We start from the raw sequence: 16,247 nt of genomic DNA, 5'->3' as shown, positions 1-16,247 counted from the left end.
AAAGAGAAATATAAATTGGATGGACGAATCAACACAAAATCTGATGCCACTTCTTTAATGGCTCCAATTATTCCCACCTTTTTGTGAGGTTGGCTGGGGAAAGTCTGTTTGGTGGAATTCCCAAAATGACAGTTGGCTGATTAGGCCTTAGAATCGACTTAAGGTGGCAGGAATTTTTAATTTAGCCATAGTACCGGTGATGACTGATTATTATCTGTGAATGACAAAGTGGAATTATTAATGCCCACAGCATTATGCCAGCAGACAGGAAATCCAGATTAACATCCGTACAAGGCCCAATGGAATTGAAACTGCATTGGCTTGCCTGTGAAGAACAAGTCCACTCGTTCATAATTGGGTCGAGAACCAAATCCAGACGAGACAGCTCGATGGTATGTGTGCTACATTTGCATCATTGTGTCAGACTCAAATTAACAAAGAAAATATACCTTAAAACTGGAGTCATAGTCAATCCACAGATGTGTTTCTATCTCCTAGGCTTTCTGTGATGAGAGCCACCAATTAAAAAAAAATTATTGGTTTATATTTTTTTTTTTAAAAACAAAAAACATTTTAACAAAACTAATCACGCATACTCATCCTCAAAACGAACGTACATAGTCACCCAAATCTTATCAAATTAATGTACTTGCACAGCTTGGCCCAAAGACCAAAGCTCATGATCATAAAAACATACATAATTCCCACTTACAGGCAAAAATGCATGGTCATTCAAAAATGTTTTCTGTTTGAAGACCACTGACCATTAACAACACAAACATGAAGAGGGTGGTTAAATGCAATGGATTGCTCGTATGGGAGGAACGGAGAAAGGAGACAAGTATTGTCATTATTTAGACAAAATAAATAGATGGCCCATAATCATGGTGTCCACAAAACTAGAGCTATGGCAGACCTGATAGGAGGTCGGGAGCTCTGTCGCTTGGTGTGCCGCATTCCCATTGGGGGACTTGTGGTTTGGCTGTGTTCCGAGAGGTTGGCTGTAGGCAAGGGCAAAGTCTGCTGAGCAGTAGCGCCGGGTTGCACAGCCATGTGGTGTGGTGGTGGGATGCTGTTACTTGTTGTCTCACTGCGATAATCGCTATCATCCTGATCATCTGCAGCTGGAAAGAGGGACAGAATCTCTCTGATCCACAGGAACCACTGAAAATACCACAAATGCCATTAACCTTTTGGTTTTGAGGTTAAAACACAACTTGTGGAATCAATTTGCGTTTTTATTTGCTTATTAAGGCCCTTTTGGGGTCTAATAATAACAACCAGATGCCAATGTAGATTAAATGGAATATATAATGGCTATTGTGAGGCATAAAAAGCAAGAATAGGGAGTAAGGGACATGCAAGGCCACACTGCTCTTAAAAAAGGAAGCTGTGCAAACAAGAACCAGTCAGCAGCCCTTGGGACAGCAACATAGCAGTATGGTGCGCAAGTTCTGCAGGTCAGTCGGCAGGCCAGAGACAGAATGCCACGGGGATTGGTAGACATAAAGGCAGGCCAGTGGAAGACGCAGACGAGACAACACAAATAACACCAACAACCTCCATTCACCTTCGTGGAAAGATACTGATATGCATTCTTATCAAAGCCTGCTGTATTCCCGAAAATGAATGTGGTACTTATCAAACCTGCCTTGTTGAGGAACACATGACCAGTATAATGACTCGTGCCGTGCGATGCAATCTCAGTCACCGCATCAAACTCGAAGTGCAGTTCCTCTGCTTGTGGAACGCCAAATTGTCCGAGATGGTTTCACCCGACGATGGACCACATGCATCACACATCCGCTTCAATTTGGCTTGTTACAAGTGTGCAATGTAACGTGTTTTAGTAACTAATAATCAATGTATGGGAAGTCCCAAGGCAAGGAATTATCAATTTTAAAACCATTAACGTAAATGCTTGCAATTTGTTCATGTTGACAGGAAACTATAATGTGGGGAAACTGATAAAACAGGTGATTCATTCATGTGATAACCCCAGGATGTTTATTCCTTTCAGTTTACAAGGCTTGGTGCTCGACAGGTGTTGAATGTTAAAGGTATACCATGGTACTGTATCACAGGTGACAAAATGCACGATGGATATGACGTGAGATATAAAAATAAAATCAATGGAACGACAACAACGATAAAATGGGAGTTATACTTTTATGTTTTTGCCAGTCTATTCAGATAATAAACAATGACGGGCAATAATGAACCGTAAGTACGTGGCCCGACGAAATGTCATAATGAACAAAAGGGAAAACCTATTTGCTGAACTATATTTCACCAGCAATTTTAAGCTTTTAAAATAACCAATATAACAGCACAATGATATTTCTATACTTCTGCGGTAAGCTATGGACTTACTGGTGACCTCAATTCAAAAAGGAAACCTCAAAAACACCAAGAGGTGCAATCTTTAGTCAGACCTCAAGGGCTCATACCCGAAAGCGAAGATTGTTTAATGAATATGTGAATGAAGTGAATTGAAGAGTGATGCGATTCATACTTGGTATCAGATACAGTATTGTAATTTGTTCTGAAAAGCTTTCCTCTGTGTCCATAGGCTCTGCACATTTTGGCTCTTCATTCGCCCATGGCATCCTTCATTTGACGCTTGTCCCACTCAGGAAAAGCTAATGTAAGACTTCGCTCAAGCTTGGAGGGGATGGAATTGCAAGTAGGATTCACCCCATATGGAGACAATTGTTTCACATTTTCAAAGCATTTTGACAAGTACTTATAATTAGTGAAGGTTCCTCAGTGCTTCAGGCATATTTACACTCCTCAAAGAGCTATTTTAGCAAATTCAAAGTAATTGTTTGAATGTGTATGCATGTTGTTGTTCGTCTTTCGGCTGCTCCCATTAGGGGTCGCCACAGCGGATCATCCGTTATGATCCGCATACTGATTTGGCACAGGTTTTACACCGGATGCCATTCCTGATGTAACCCTGGTCACCTCTCACGACACAGGGATAAGGATTGGGTTTTGCCATGATTCTGGGCTGCCCTGCACCCTCTCATAGCGCGGCCCAGCGCAGAGCTCCTGTCCTCAAGCGATCCTCCAACCCAAGCCTCTGAGTTGCCGGATTACAGGCGCACGCGACTACGCCCGGTTGAATGTGTATGCATCAGGCATATCATACCTATGTGTTTGTGCGTGTGTGTGTGTGTGTGTGTGTGTGCGCGCGCGCGCGCGCACACATGCATTTGTGAATCAAAACTTTTGTTCAATCAATGCCATGGGGATAGTTCTCGTTTGTTCAATCAATGCCATGGGGATAGTTCTCGTTTATACGGTCCTATTGTTTGATCTGGACGTTGCTTTGCCTCTTATGCACGCGGTGATTGGCTTTAAGGATGTGGTTGTCCATTCTTGGGAGTCGGTGATATCGGATACATCTCATACTACTTTTTAACACGATCTAATTTGCAGCAAATATTCTTTGCCAAATTGATGTAGTTCTGCATCCTCGCCAAAAGCTTCCAGCCCCTGCACCATCACAGGAGGCCACTGGCCCAGTCAGACAGAGATTTCACACGGAATCATCTCCGAACGATATATTTGTGAAACATGGTGTTGCTGTCTTTTCTACATGTGTGAGGCCATTGGCTCAAGGCCCTTTCAGATATCGGTCTGCCGAGTGCAGAAGGACTCACTCAATTCTGTGTGTAGAAAGACTTGCTGTATCTACTTACACAGGTTTTTATTCGTCATCTCGATGGCAGTACCAAATCTCCATAACCACCTAAATACATACATGCCTGCAGGTGAAAAGGGAACTGTGGCTGATATGAAGCTGTTGACTTGAGCACGTTTTAAAATCTCAAACGAACTCTCCCCGATCCCGATATACAGGCGTGCATATGTTTTGACCATGCACAATGAGGTTTTCTGCTCTATTTTCCTTTTGCTTTCTCTTTCTTTCTCTGATTTCATTTCTCTTTGTGGAAAGTGATTATTCACTCGATTGCATTTAGCATCAATCTGGTTTCACGACTGCAGTAGTTAATTTTCTGAAAGCCAGTGACGATGTAAGTCGCGCTGTCATTGCGCGTTGTCAATAATTTGCTGAAAGTATCTATTATTTTTTTTTATCAGTGTCCTTCTTTGAAAAATACAAACAAATTACAGTTCTGCAATTTTAAGAAAACATCCTTACTTAATTGATACAGGGCCAAAATCCAAGCTACCACTGTGTTTTTATTCTTCCCCAGAGAACTGCTACAGCCAGAGAACGAAAAGTGGTGAGAGTGAAGGGGAAGGGATGTCGACATGGTTCAGTAGAAGGGTGACAAAAAAGTGAATGAGTTTGAGAGAGCAATTGTGGAAGGAAAAGGAGTAGTGGAGATGGACTGACTCATGGAAGTGCCCATCCTCACACAAAAAGGGGAAATACAAATTACAGGATTGGGTGCAGAGATGCAGAGTTGCGGTAGGTACGAGGTGCAGGGTAACAGGAAAGAACATGCCGGTGATTGAGGAAAGATCTATAAGCATGCCCCGTGACAGTGCGAAGGTTTTCTACCAACAGACCACTGGATTTCTGGTTCCGCTTGTGAGTGGATGTCTTGTGCCATCCACCATTATATTCAAACATGATCTCATTGTATTTTCGGGAATCAGAATAATCTTCTCAGACGGTCTTACGTTCGTACTCCATCTGCCCTGGAATTTACAAAGTTGAGGTGATTGCTCAAATTACCTGGCACTTGTGTGTGTAAATCTCTCTACATGCTTTTCTCTACAGAGTTAGCAGTTTGTTCAAAGATCTGTGAGACATTCACGATTTATGGGAGATGCTCTCATCAAGTTTTCAAACAGGAGCAGCACAACAAAGTAAGAAAAAACAGAATGTACCCCTTCCCTGTCGGGAACCCCCACCCCCCCCCCCCGACCTCCACTCCCCGAACCATGCATCCCAATAAACACAGGGCAGATGTTTGATGTGTGCCAGGATTGAAACACCTCTGTGAATTAGATATCCATCCAGTGGTCTATTTGGTAATAAGAAAACCAGTTGGCTGCATTAGTAACTAAAAAGCTGCATCAGCTCATTGCTCGCTACAAATTTATTATTATTATTAGGATTCTGAAAGTTACATACTCTGTTGTTCTCCCCATCCAAAATAATTCCAGTTGCCTGTAGTGCATCAGTAGAGGGTGAGAGGGAGCAAGAAAAAAAACATAGACACACTTCAGCAAATCAAAATCACTTCATTGGAACCCACCGTCAAGGGAAGGACAGGGAGGAGAAGGCAAGACAAATGGAAAGACAAACGTGCACATGTGTGGACAAAACATACTGTGCACAGCTCATTATTGTCAATGTACAAGTTTGGATCAAAGTAAATGTTCCAAAAGTCAGAAGAGCAAACAACGATTTTGAATGCATCCGTTAAACATCGGGGAAAAGCATCATTTATCTGGGTGTTTTGACTCACAATCAGAAGATGGAGTATGCTTATGATGCACAAACTTACACAAACTGCATTGTTTAGATCAGTTTTTAAGCTTAGATTAAGGATAAGATTCTTCAATCTCAGACGAAATTTACATCCCCCCTCCCCCCCACCGAGGCATCATTTTGTAGTCAGGTCAGTCTTTTGGGTCTGCCAGTGGTAACATGTAACCCAGTGCTACCTGCCAGATGATCGGGTTGTGGGTGACGAAACCGACACCCCTCACTGGCTTTGCTCGTGGGGAGGGTGACAGTGACACCATGCCAGGACGAAAAATAACACCTGACAAAGGGTGGATGAGCTCCCTGCAGGAATCCAATGGCCATCCAGGTCTCCGAAAAAAACATCCAATGGGGGAAGGAAAATGTATTTTTACACCTGGCCTTGTTACCCCCTCCTGCACAGCGGTCCTGCGAAGAGGTTTCCTCATTTCAGGACGAGGTGAAGATTTTGCCAGTTTTTCCTCCTCTTCCTTTTCTTTCTTAGCCACTTACCTCGAATGACTTTATGCCTTGTTTGGGATAACTCCCATTGAAAATAATAATAATAATAACAATAATAATAACAACAATTATAGTAATGTCCTTGACGTGTTGAGAATGACGGCTGTACCTGATTAGAAAATCGAAACGAATTTTAAAATATTAATAAGATATCAATATTTTCTCCGGACAGTTATCTGCATCCAACTTGCCCCATTCTGCCGTGCCATCACAAAGCGAATGCATAACTCTTTCACTCACGACTACACGTCTTGCTCGATTCTGAATCACTGCCATATTGCAATTTTATTTTACGCATGTTTTGCATGTATGTGTATATACTTATAGATTTTCTTCTCCTTTGTTTTCGCTGCAACAGAACTAGATAAGAGGAGATTGAAAATACACAGAAATAAATGTTGTACGGTTTGAGACCGACGGTCAAATTATGATTTGAAAGAAATATTGGTCACGTACAACAAAACCAATTTTTTTTTTGGTGAATGTGTAATGGGCGTAACGGGCCATCACCATGAAGGTTAATTTTAACTTCTCTTTCTCATCAAACATAAATGCAATTCAGAGAACTGGAAATTTTGAAGCATGGAGTCAACACACCTCTGTAGCTGCATCAAACAAAGATGATGTGCGGATTTGCCAACATGCTGATTTGGCTTAACTCGCCTGACCTACATCAAACATAGCAATCATGGTATAGATAATGAATACTGAAACTCATAAATGATCTGTAAACAAAAATCTTCAAGGGGGGGGGGTGAAAAAACATAAGATATAAACTACTCAAGGCCTGAGTGGTCAGTATTGGTGTGGGACTTCCGTAGAATTAATCCGCATGAATATTCATCAGCGACATAAAGAGACGCGGTGTGAGCTTCAAATCCACGGGACAACACTGGCACATGGAAAGCAAACAGCTTGCTATGCACACAAACCACACTCAGTGAGCACACAATAAAAAAAAAATAACAAAAAAACAGCAGTATGAAGGTATTTGCCAGGAAATATTTTTTTAGAAATATCCCAAAGCTTTTCAAACATAAAATTACTCTCCCACATTATAAATGGCACCATGCAGACAATTTGTCATTTTGTCAGATTGGCCAAGCTGCAAAACTTCACCAACATAAAGACAGGAAACAGCCACAAAAGGCAGCACAACAACCATAGCAGTGGTATAAAACACAGGATAAGTCATAAAACAAGGCTATAATCGAATTGGCTTCAACCCATTTTGTTGACAATGGGGTTTGGAAATGGCATGCCGATTGGCCACCAGAGAGGTATTGCCCAATGACATTCAAGTTACCTGAACTGACCATGACAACAAGGTGCATGAAAACATTTAAAATATATATATATATGGGGTCATCGACCTTCCCATGTGCAAGAGAATTGGATCAGCCAAAACTTGAGTAATATTACAAGAATCAATCACAAATCCAATTACAAGACTCATGGAATTATAACCTGAATTTCACTTATAATTAATGTAATTGAGCCCTGGAGAAAATTGAGAAAGAAAACATGATCGAGGAATATTGGGGGGAAACAAGATGGGGTAGATTTGCTGTGTTGTGGATGAAGAGGAGAAAAGATAATTGGGGGGGGGGGGTTGGAGGCATGGGAGAAAAGGTATGGGAAGAGGAAGTGGGTGGAAGGTGTTGGTGGATGATGTATGAGGAATCTGGGGAGGTGAGGAGTGGCATACTATAAATGCATAATACCTAGATGAACACTGAATATATAAAATAAATCTCTCCATTGAATCCTCCATTTCCACTCCAAATACACAAACCATGGCATTACACTCTCTGCAATCCATCCATGCATTGGGACCATGCTCTGTGCGGAGCGTTGGTGCTGCTCATAGCAGTCTCCTAGGCTGTTGGGTACAATCCTGGATGGGTCACCACTCCAACACAGGATACCAGCAAGCTGGCACTCATTTTGGTGACCTCAGAAGGATGACAAGTGGAGTCAACCTCACCTGGTATTAATTCAACAGCCAAGTGGGATTTCAACTCAGGATCCTAGGATCTCAAGCCCACCACTGTAACCATTAAGCCAACACCAGGCATACTCTCCACACTGTCCAAAAGTAAATATGTAAAACATTTCACTTCACCATACTTTGGTGATTAGTGAGGTTTAGAATGACTGCAGAGTGGAAAGCCAAAATCATGTCATTTAACACAGAAATCGTGCTGCACTGGGATTTCTGAGTGACATTCACTGTAGTTTTATATCGGAGTTCGAGAAATGGGCTCAAGGCAAACCCAATGGGACCAAAGTGACTTTCTGGGTGTTACAGGGTGATGTTTCCAGGTTATATGCCATCATGCTAATGGGCGTAATGGAATATCGCCTTTAAACTTTGTTGTCGTCATTTATTTGAGTGTGATGTCATGGCTACCTGTACACAATGGCATATTGCAACTCACAGCACTGAGATGAAGCAGAGTGAAGAGGTTTTCTCTCGACATCTTCCCAAAGCACGAACTACAGAGAAACGGGCAACGTGTAAAATGTAAAATTCATAAAATGAAATTAAAACTTAACCAATAAAAAAGAGATTAATGGAGAGAAAGCAAGTAATTAAGTAACACAGGATAAAAGGGGCAAAGTATGAGGCAGTTGGGGTTGCGTAGGGGAGAAGAGGCTGACAAGTTACACATTCTCTTACACTTACTGAAAAATAAATACAAATGGATGAGGTGTGTGTGTGTGTGTGTGTGTGTGTGTGTGTGTGTGTGTGTGTGTGTGTGTGTGTGTGTGTGTGTGTGTGTGTGTGTGTGTGTGTGTGTGTGTGTGTGTGTGTGTTGCTTTTTGTGTCTAATATTTAATAACTTACTATTGGAATGTACGTTTTGACCCTTTATACTGCTGAGACCCCTTTGACCTTTTAAGACCTCTAAAGACCCTTAAGACACAAAAACTCTCAGGGACCAAAAAGACCATGTGGACCCAAAAGACCCTGAGAACTCAAAAGACCCAGATGACCCAAAACTCCATGAGGACCCAAAAGACCCAGATGACCGAAAAGTCCCAGAGAACCCAAAAGACTCTGAAGATCCAAAAGTCCTCAAGGATCCAAAATATGCCCAAGACCCCTAGGACCCTCTCTACCCTTTAAAACTCCACTTCCATGACATGGCATTGTATTTACAAAATAAATAACAAAAATAATGATAACATTGCAATAAACTATATGTTCATAAATACTAAAAATATTTACAACAACAGTAAGAGTCGTATCATTTGGCAAGAATAGTAATGAACATACAATCTCTGCCCTGGCACAAGCACACCTGGGCTTGGTGAAACACAAACTTATGGTCAAGCAGTACAACAGGCGAGTATGCAACAAGGTCTTGAAGACCAATGAAAATTTTGGTCCGATGGACCAATGGACACACTAGTTACTTAAAAATTACTTACATTTACTAAAAAAAGATATATGTCTTCTATTTGCAACAATACTTAAGAACTCAAGTTATCCAATTGCATTGGCAAAAAGTGGTTATTTATCCGTAAATAAAGAGGTGATTAGCCATTCTAAAGTTTGAACATTGTACTTTTATCTGAATATGTATTTTTGCAGAAAAGCCATAAAATTACCGGATTGTTATTTATCAATTGCAGCTTTAACCATTCATCCGTGAAATTTCTATAGATTGGCTTGAGTTCCTCGGATATTGCTCCATATAGTCCTGAAATATTGTTTTTTTCCATGGAATGGAGAGCAGCTGTGAAATTATCCGAAACGATTTTTAAAAAGCACAAGTAAATACTCCAACATCATTGAAAACTTTGCAACGGTTGATGATGCTTCTCTTAACCAACCAATGCATCTCAAAAATGTTTTAACAGGATGGAAAGAAGGACAATGCAAAGAGAGCTATTCTTGCTCTTTCAATCAGAAACCCACCTTGTTATTATGGAAAACCAGGTCTGCCCAGTACCTTGCTTCTTCCTCAGGCAAGTCTGTTCACAATACAAATAGAAAAGAAAAACGAGTGCTTTGTTGTTGTTGTTGTGTTTTTAACCCAATGGGAGGAAGCATTATTACTTGAGGTGACAAATCCACTAATCAGTGTAATTGCTCTCGCAAGGCTTACTGAGAGTTGATAATAAACTTAGAACAGGGGTTCCCAACCAATTTTTTTTTACTGGGGTACCATTTCACATGTTCGTGGTCCCACCGAGTACCACTGCACCAAAATTCACCTAAAATAGTGTTTATTTACGATACAGATATGACAATGGGGAGTTAAACAATACTAACAATTCACAACAATGACATTGAGCAATCTGATCTGAACAAAACAATGATACAGTAAGTACCTATTTGATTGTGTAAAATGTCCAGTCAATGGGATGGTTGAGCCTGCTTCTTGCTCACAAGCAGGTCGATGTCAGGCTTTGTTTTGGATAAAGCGCACCGAACATCATGTTCAACATCCAGTAGGGATCTTTGTTTTGTTTTTAGAATAACGACTGACGAGAACCCAGCTTCACACAGCCATGTGGATGGGAATACTATGAGCGAATGAACAGCCAGGGCAGCTAGCTTAGGGTAAGACCCCAACATTCCACACCAGAAGTCCGCAAGATTCATCTCGTCAAACTGATCTCGGGCTGTGGAGTCGTTCTGGAGATCAATCAAGCTTTCCTGCAGTCCTGTTCCAGGTGGCAAATCCAATGCATTCATGCGAAATGGGTTGCGAATCATTTTCAGATCCAGTTCCTTGAGATCCGGAAAATAGGAATTTAATTCCTCATCCAAATAAGCGAGGTGATCTTTTACCAGTTGTAAGAACTCCCTTGGGGGATTCTTTTCACGCTTCTGAAGAATATCGGCCGTGCAAGAAAACATGACCACCACTCCCGCTTCGACATTCGTCTTCCACAGATGGAGTTTTTCCTGAAATCCCTAGACCTTGTCTATGAAGTCAATGATAGTCGCGCCAGTCCCCTGAAGAGACTTGTTCAGGGCGTTTAACCGAGAGAAAACGTCGACCAAATAAGCCGGGTGCAATGCCCAGTCGGGGTCGTTCAAAGCAGCGACGAAATCGACAGTCTTTGGTTTTTCCATCGTTTTCGAAGAATTCACGAAGCTCAGCTCGCAGTTCAAACACGCGCTCCGCCATATTTCCACGGGATAACCATCTCACCTCAGTGTGGAATAAGAGAACTTTATGGTCGGAGTCAAAATCCTCGCAAAGTTTCTTGAAAAGTCGCGACTTGAGAACCTGGGATTTCACATGGTTCACAATTTTGATCATGGTTGAGAGAACGTCAGTCAATGGCTTGGGGAGCGCCTTGGCTGCGAGTGAGTGGCGGTGGATCGTACAGTGTAGGCCGCGCACTTCAGGAGCAACTGCCTTCACAAGTGTTTGGAAATCTGATCTGCACCCCATCATAGCTGGAGCACCATCTGTAGTACAGCCTTTCAGATCAACCCATGATAGCCAAACTTGATCAAAGACAGAAGACACCTCTTCGAAAATGTCCTTTGCTTTCGTTGTGGTTTTAAACAGGCGGCAAAATAGTATTTCATCCTTGAACTTGGCTTTATGCGCGTACCGAATGAACGCTAACAGTTGGGCACAATTTGCCACGTCAGTTGACTCATCCAATTGCATAGAAAATCCGCATGGGATGCCTTGATTTCTGCCACCACCTGGTCACGAATGTTGGTTGACATTTCTTCAATGCGCCTCTGAACTGTGTTGTTTGACAACGAAAGAGAATTGAGCTTCTTGGCGCTTTGTTCTCCCAGTGTGAGACGTACGATATCCTTTGTGGCGGTAAGGATGAGGCCTTCACTGACGGTGTGAGGTTTTTTTTCTGTTCTACAGCCTTTACGGCTGCCGTGGACTGCTGTTGAAAACTGCCGCTGCCGGCGGAGCGTGCTCTTTTCATGGCGTTTTCCTTCCGACGAAAAAAATCATGGTCCTTGTGGCTGTGTTCAGGATGAACAGAATCAAAATGGCGCTTCAATAGACTTGGCTTCATAGATTGATTGCTGAGAACTTTTCCACAAATCGCACACTGTGGAGCTTCTAATTCACCTTTTTGGATGGAAGTGAAGCCTAACTTGAGGTAACTCTCCGAATATTTTCACATTGACATGATGCTGGTGAACAATAACGGTAACAATAAGCCGGGCAATAAAGCAATGATGACAGTGTGGCGTGGAGAGACAAAAGGAATAATAAGACTTGTGCACAATGGCTGATCACAAACAGCTGTCAGTGTACAGCCACTTTCAATATAAATTTAATGATTGTGCACAAGCTGCATGAGAGAGAAGTTAAATAAAAACTGCGTTTAAAAAAAAAAAGCACGTTACCGCCGAGAAAGTCCAAATGGACCACCTGTGGTACGCGTACCACGGGTTGGGAACCCCTGACTTAGAACCTTTGGCTTTGATGGCCCAACATAGTTGGGAAAGCACACAAATGAGACATTGACAGCATCTGTTTGGATGCAGTGATCCCAGTTCTGGGAACAGTTCTGTGTTATCCAAGGAAACTAAAGTTAAGTGAATGTAACATTGGAGATTAATCAGGGAGCGACAGTGAAAAGCTGTCTTGATCTGCATCAATCCCGAGACAAGTTCGTGGTCCTCTGGACTCTCGATTAAATCCTAATAGGCTGTGTCCATCAAGACGGGTGGGGGGGGGGGGTCGATTGTGTGGATGTCGTACCAGGTACTCTTCTATTAGCTCTTGCAACCAGATGAATGCTGTTTTGGAAACTTATGACCAGAAATCCGTCGTGAGCCATCGCTCAATATTGAACAAGTTATTTTAACCGGCTGACACAGCCTGGTGATAATAACCTTTTTACCTTCTATTCTGGTGTTACCAATAATTGTAACATGCTTTTTTTTACAGACCATAAGAACGGGTATATTCAGCATATTCATCTGAACACATAAGCTCTGGATGTGGGATTATCCATGACTGTTGATTTGTCTATTATCTTTTAATGTGTTTGTCATGCATGTGGTGCATGTGCAAGCTCTTCCCAGAGTCATAGCCACGACATGAATAAAGAAAAAAATAAAAATTACAAACTTCAGCAACCATGTTCAAGTTGCAATGGTTACAACAAATCAGAATTGAATATTGGTCGAGGTTATTCAAAATTTTCAACTGATGAGGATAGAAAAGGGTTTCTTAGCCCTCCGTTCCACCTTCGTCAAGTTGATTTCAAGTTGACTTTCTCTAGAATTATGGAACACGTGTTAATATTGTGCACAAAGGCATTCAGGATTTTTCATCCAAGGGTTAATAAGGAGGTTTGTGGACAGATTAATATTCATCGGGGTCGGAGGTCCAATTACAAGAAAAGAGAGGAAAAGGTAATTGATCACAGAAACCGAAGAAGGAAGAATGGAAGGGAATAACAAGGAGCAGGGATAAGGAAGGAGAGGGGAATCACAAGGAACGAAGTTTGGGAGGAGACAGGAGAGAGAGGAGGTGTGGGAAAAGGGAAGGGAGAACGAGAAGCGGTCAAATATTCAATAATTTTTGCACATGTGATATATAGAGGGCCATGGACATAAAGGTAGAAATGCATATGCACAATAAAGTTATACAGTCGTTCATTAAATGTAAAACAAATATGTAGAAATATTCAACGAAAGCAATTGTAAGATAAAACAATTGTTTGAAAAATGTTAGTAATTACACACACGTATTTGTTAGGCCATGCATTCACAGGTCAGGACTCCAATAACAACGTGCACCAACAAAAAGGTAACAGAAGAGGGCGATGTAGGATAGCTCGTCATTTATGAAAAAGTTTTTCTCCACTGTCATTTTGTTTGAATTCCCCCACAATGGCTATAAATACAGGTTAAATTAGAACGGCACTCGGGAGAGAGCATACCTCCGCCAGACTGAAGAGTTTATGTTTTGCATCCCACTGATAGGCCAGATCTGCATCCAAACCTCCAAAATCCAATCACCTTGCTCTTGTCACATATCCAACTCATCTACTAAGTTTTGTAATAACCCGTCCATAACCTTTTGATCATATAATGTTACACACCATATTGTTTTTGGCCCCATCACTCAATGGTAAATAATCACTTAAAAATGTACAATTCCCAAATGCAGATCTTCAGCAAATTCGAAGCAATTCGTTCTTCTCACACACCCAACCTACCCCCGAAGTTTTGGACGAATCCTTCCAAAACTGTTTGAGATATCGTGCTACGTATAGTTGTTGTCCCTATCACTCAATGGCAAAAAAATCACTTCAATAATTCTCATATCTGGATCGGGATCTGAATCTTCACCAAAATAAAAGCAATTTGTCCTTGTCACACATGTAACATCTCCACCAAATTTCATTCAAATCCTTCCGTAACTATTTCAGATATCCCGCTCACAGACAGACAGACAGGTGGTGAAAACATAACCTCCATACACCTTCGGTGACACAGGTAATAATTAGAATGACATCCTGTCAAATAGAGTGTGACTGATCTTTCATATTAAAGGTGGGATGGTCTTACTCCCTGGGGGTAAGACCTTTTCCCCTCAATGGTTCACATCATTTGGAGTGGATAAGCATAAACAAGAAAGAAGATGAAGTGATGTAATGAGCACAGTATTGTCCATGTGAACTGCTGTTTTTAGTGGGGCGGCTTAACATCATTTTTCAAGATAACCGTTGCTGAGTGGATAAAGGCACCATATAAAACACGATTCTCCCTTTGGGCCGACTAATTAATTTTAGCCGAGGAGTTCTGACTTTTCTGAGTATTCAAGGAAGACACACCAATCTGAAATGGATGACACCAGTCATAAATCACCAATTTTGGCTTATACCAGTCAGCGAAAGACAAAATTGGCATCAAAATTTAATTTTGGACATTTCATTCTCATCAGTACAATAATTATTGGTTATAGTTCATATAACACGTTATTTAAATCGCGAATGATTGTTTTATTTCAAGTTCCATGTGAATATTCAGCTCAGTTGTTGATGCAGGAACTTCATTCAGGTCCCTGTTGATGCAGGGCTCCAAAGACAGACTCCTTAGCAGCTTGATGAACAGCCATGCCCGAGAAGAGTCCTACCTTTATGTACTGGGACAAGATCCTGAGATATGAAACTCTCGTTCTTATATTCATCAGGACTCACAGAGAGAAGAACTTCCCTTTGTATATGGCAGTTTTGGAGGAGCAGACGCCTCTGTGCTTTGCTTTGGATTGCGTAACTTATGTGAGATGGATGCTGGTGCTCATCAGAGACATGAACGCCTTGCCTGAACCTGCCAAGGATGAGTTTGAGAAGTAATGCCATTGGGTCCTTTCCAAGAAAAACAACAAGTTCTGCCCTGTCCCAATTGACCCGGCTCATAAGCCTGAGAACAAGGCTGTCAAAGGTTCAGGTGGCACTGTTGGATTAACAGAAAACCCCATTGCTCTCAGGTGCTACATGATCTCAGGACCTGAGGTAGTCAGACTGCTTTCACATTTTGAGGAAGATTACCTCCCTGATGATGACACAGAGGTCCCCAAGAAGGTCTCCACACACAGAAGAACTTCAAGAAGCAGGTCAGCAGCCTCTCTGAAACCTTCCGAAGAATGGGCAATCCTGTCTTGTATGATTTCCCAGAGCTAATAACACTTGACAATCAACTGAAGAGATGAGTCAATGGAAGTTAGTGCACACTCTGGAGGACACAGGAAAGCATGGAAAGAATGTTAAAGTGCTTAAGAATTATGTTGCACTTTTTGGTCAGCTGTACTTCTCCATTAAGAACCAGGATGGATAATTGGGGGAGTTTTTGCTCGTGAAATAGTCTTTTTCACCTTCGCTCTCAGACTTTGGTAAGCTTCATTTGCCAAACACAAAGCCTGAACCATGGTGATGTGTTCAACAGCCTGGGCAACCTAAAACACCTTCAACCTTTGACTGCAAAGTCCTGGATGGTGATGTGATCATCCACTGCCTGTCAACTACAAGTGTCAGCACTTTCAATGAACATGCAGACAATGCATTCATCTCTTATCTGAAGAAGTAGCTGCAGGGTGTTACAAGGTTGGATGTTGTGTGGGATGCTTAAATCCGAGACAGCCTGCAGTAGTACACCTGAGAGAAGAGAGGGCAGGTGTACACAGAAAGGTGTCAGGCCAGACAAAGTTGCCAGGGAACTGGATGGACTTTCTATGTGACCAAATTAACAAGACAAAGCTGTTTGCCTTTCTGAGCTCCAAGGTTTCAAAAGTCATCTGTACACCAGGAA

General features: G+C 41.8%; 1 protein-coding gene across 2 annotated transcripts in view; it reads right to left on the bottom strand.

Moving 5' to 3' along the window:
- The window catches only part of LOC147016015 (protein unc-13 homolog B-like), a 1,009,527-nt gene that overhangs the window by 501,214 nt on the left and 492,066 nt on the right, over window positions 1-16,247 (bottom strand). For both annotated transcript variants that reach the window (XM_085848698.1, XM_085848699.1), the window contains 4 exons: window positions 9,903-9,958; window positions 8,416-8,473; window positions 5,117-5,152; window positions 917-1,124 (listed from right to left, as the gene is read on the bottom strand). In XM_085848698.1, the coding sequence (XP_085704824.1) occupies window positions 917-1,124; window positions 5,117-5,152; window positions 8,416-8,473; window positions 9,903-9,958 (358 nt within the window). The remainder of the gene's footprint in view (window positions 1-916; window positions 1,125-5,116; window positions 5,153-8,415; window positions 8,474-9,902; window positions 9,959-16,247) is intronic.

Source organism: Eptatretus burgeri, chromosome 12 (genome assembly GCF_056783735.1).
Source record: "Eptatretus burgeri isolate ZD-2024b chromosome 12, Ebu_testis_v1, whole genome shotgun sequence".
Taxonomy (NCBI): domain Eukaryota; kingdom Metazoa; phylum Chordata; class Myxini; order Myxiniformes; family Myxinidae; genus Eptatretus; species Eptatretus burgeri.
The sequence above is the reverse complement of the archived record's forward strand: the minus strand, read 5'-3'. Positions and strand labels throughout refer to the sequence as shown.